General features: G+C 40.8%; 1 protein-coding gene across 1 annotated transcript; it reads right to left on the bottom strand.

Moving 5' to 3' along the window:
- Positions 1-449: 449 nt before the first annotated feature.
- Positions 450-1,044, bottom strand: LOC119350468. Its single transcript, XM_037618291.1, has 2 exons — positions 973-1,044; positions 450-860 (listed from the first exon to the last, which is right to left on the bottom strand). The coding sequence occupies exons 1-2, from the start codon at positions 1,042-1,044 to the stop codon at positions 450-452; spliced, it is 483 nt and encodes a 160-aa protein (XP_037474188.1).
- Between the last annotated feature and the right edge of the window lie 2,661 nt (positions 1,045-3,705).

Here is a 3,705-nt window from a genome sequence, read left to right as displayed (position 1 = left end):
AGTATGGCGACAATCATTACGTGCTCTATCTCTAAGACTTGTAATAACTTAATAACAAATAATCATAGTTCTTGAATTTGCAGAACATAACAAGGTCCACAAGTATGTGTCACATGACATAGCAAGGCCCACAAGTATCAGGTATGTATGATATGATAGTATGACATAGCAAGGTCCACAAGTGACAATTCACAACATCCATAAAACACAAATAATCATAGTTCTTGACTTCTTGCATAAGTGCATAACATAACAAGGTCCTCAACCATAAAACACAAATAAATATAGTTCATGGATTCTTGCAATCTTGCATAGTTGCATTGCATAACAAGTTGAGATTCAAACTAGGAAAATACCAAACAGCACACATAGACAAAGTTCTCCTTCTCCCACAAGGCCACACCCAAAATAAATTACTAGGTAAATACTAAATAGCATGGCCCAAAGAATTAAGGTTGTGTTGTGTCCTCATCCTCATCCTCATCCTCATTTGTTGCAATCATATCATCATTATCGGACTCAAATTCTATCTCCTCTTCCAAAGCAATCTCATTTTCTGAATCTTCATCAGCAACAAATTCTTCTACTTCATGGAGTTCTCTCACTCTTGCACTCCTACGAGGCTCTATAGCCTCGGTGGCTCCCACTTCGTCATCAATGGTGGTGTCGGGATCAACCTCGTCCTCAACATATGCATCTTCACATACCCAATCTTGTGCCATGGAAGCATCTTCACCAAGGAGAACATCACGAGAGGAGGAACATTTATTTCTTTTGTCCATCATTCTTCCATTGAATTGGATATAAACTAGGTTGTCCCTACGACTCACATCTAGTTTATTTCTCCTCTTAGGATCCACCTAAAAATGGCAAGGTAAAGCCTAATCAAGTAGTCATTCACATTTGTTCATAAATAAAGTAAGGAACTAAAGATCAAATTTGAATAACAACAAGTTGAGATTCAAGAGTTACTTGTTCAAAAACACTCCAATTCCGTTCACATCCGGAAGAACTTGTGGTCAAGTTGAGTATCCTCAAAGCCATGTGCATCAACGTAGGAGTTTGTAGTCCATAAGTTGCCCACCACTCTCCTACATGAGAAAACAAAAAACAAAGTATTATGCATCAATCCATCAACCCATAAATTCAGAAATGCCATATGCAAAAAGACAAAGAGTATGTAGGAGAACAAGCTTACCGGGATTGAAATTTGCATTCGTTATAGCTTTTGAGGCAGCCAACTTCGCAAACATGCCCTCCTTATTTTTAAACCTTGGCAAGTCTATGTTAAGTGCTTTATTTTGCTTCTCATCATCATCATGATAGAAGGTCTCAATAACTTCCATCAATCCACTCATGACCTCTACATCGACAAATATGCTTGGGGTAGCATAACTATAATAGGGATTCAATGCATATGCGGCCATGTGCAATGGCGTATCTAACCTCCCATTCATCTTGCTCTCCATGGCTGTTGTGATGATCTTATAGTCCTTCTCTGAATTTTCAACCACAAGCAATATTGCCTTCTTTGCCTCTATTATTTCTCCATACATAGAGGCCATCGACTGTCCATCACTATCAGCCAATCGAAGCACTTTCACCAATGGCTCAAAAACCTTGCATTGCAACATACGATAAGCACAACATTAGTATTTAACATATTACATATATATAACACAAGATGACAAGACACAATTAAAGAACATTATTAATTTTCTTACCTTGATGCAAAGAGATACATTCTTCCAAAAGGTCCTACTAATTATTGTGGCATGAGCCGACTTTCCTTTCCTTGTACGTGTATGCTTGCATTGTTCCCAAGCATCACTACAACACATCTCCTTTAGTTGCTTCTTCTTTGCAGCAAGACTTTGCAAGGTAAGAAATGCCGAAGCAAATCTTGTCACTCCCGGCCTAACGATGTCTCTCTTTTTTGTATGAGACCTCATCAACGCCAATGTTGCATGATGTGCATAAAGAAAAATAGTCATCTCCTTTGCTTTGGTAATTGTAGAACCAAATTGCTTTAATTTACCAACCGCTTCGACCATCAAGTTGAGGGTGTGCGTTGCACATGAGGTCCAAAATATCTTCGGCCTTTTTTCTTTCAACATCCCTTTTGCTCCCTTGTTGTTTGAAGCATTATCCGTGACTACTTGTACAACATTATCAGTACCTACAAACATCATGGTAAAACACAATAATCAATACATGATGAAAGCTTGAAAAGCAAAGAACGAGAGAAAATAAAAGGTTCAAGATTGATACCAATTTTCTCAATGCATTCATCCACATAATTGAAGATGTAGAGACTTGTGTGTGCATGAGTCGATGCCTCCTTTGATTCATGAAAAACTGTCCCCAACTTACAATGCACACACAAGTTCATGATGCTCCTTCTTTTCTTGTCTGTCCAAGCATCAGTCATGACAGAGCACCCGGTGATCTCCCTCTCAGCCTCATGTGGCTTCAACAAATCCCTAGTCCTCTCCACCTCCTGCAACAACATCTTTTCTCGAATATGATGTTGTGAAGGTTGCCTCCAATCAGGACCATAACGGCCAAGGGCTTCACAAAATTGTTTGAAGTCATCATCATTGATAGCATTGAAGGGTATGTTTTTCTTGTACATCCATCTAGCCAAATATTTCCCCACTTTGTAGCTTTCTCCTTGTCGATACTATCATTGATGTTGCGTTGGAATTTTTTCAATGGCACACTAGGATCAACCGGTGCCACAAATTGATCCATAGGCCCAACATTTTTGGGATCACCTTTACCAACTGCACTAAGCTCTTCATCATCCTCAACTTCTATGTTCACCGAGGCCCTTAATTCTTGTGCTTGCTTTTCCTTTTCCACCTTCTTCTTCTTTGCGTCATGAAAAGCCTCCTTGCACCGAGCTTGTTGTTCTGGAGTGGCTACCATACAACTTGTCACCGAGCCTCTGATTTGTGCTATGTGTTGCTTCATCCTATTGACCCCTCCAGACATTTCTTTTCCACATAGCTTGCACTTCACTCTTTGCAAATCATTTGGATCACACAACATGGCAAATTCCCACGCCATGTCATCAGAATTCCTTTTTAGCGACTGAGAACTCGCCACCTCGGAAGCGACACTAGAAGTAGCCATTTCCTACATACAAAAAACAAAATACAAATCAAGTAGGGCAGCATGTTAGCAATAATTGAAGTTAAAGTGTTAAACAACAAAAGTCAATTACCAATTAGGCAATTACTAATAAATGGCATACATATACAATTTTACTGCAATTAAGCCACCAAACAGCATGAAATTAATAAATTACAATTGCACATAGTACTACAGTTGTAACAATTCTACACGACAATCATTTGAATCATCAATTCATCATTCATCAAACATGAAGTTAAAAAAATACAAAATACACAACATGAAGTGGCAGCAACCTCTGCTTGCTGCTATGATGATGTGTTGCTGCCCCTTCTCCTTCAACCTGGTCGCCGGCGTGAAGAGAGCAAGGAGAGGCCGGAGAGGGAGGGGCGGGCACCTGCTTGCTGCTGCCCTAGTCGCCGGCGTGAGGAGGCAGCAAGTACAGGCCGGAGAGGGAGGGCGCCAGGGCTGCCACCTGCTTGCTTGCCACAACCACCGATGAGGAGGAGGGACGGGGTAGATGCAGGAGGGGGGAGGCGGCGAGGAGAGGCGGGAGAGGAAGGGCTG

This window comes from Triticum dicoccoides, chromosome 1B, assembly GCF_002162155.2.
Source record: "Triticum dicoccoides isolate Atlit2015 ecotype Zavitan chromosome 1B, WEW_v2.0, whole genome shotgun sequence".
NCBI lineage: Eukaryota > Viridiplantae > Streptophyta > Magnoliopsida > Poales > Poaceae > Triticum > Triticum dicoccoides.
Note: the sequence above shows the minus strand (reverse complement) of the source record. Positions and strands in the feature narration are given on the sequence as shown.

Excerpts from the sequence above, each read along its gene's own strand:
- LOC119350468 (XM_037618291.1), bottom strand. The coding sequence starts at position 1,044 with ATGGCTTTGAGGATACTCAACTTGACCACAAGTTCTTCCGGATGTGAA. Across the intron at positions 861-972 it reads ATTGGAGTGTTTTTGAACAA|GTGGATCCTAAGAGGAGAAA; the intron begins GTAACTCTTGAA and ends TGCCATTTTTAG.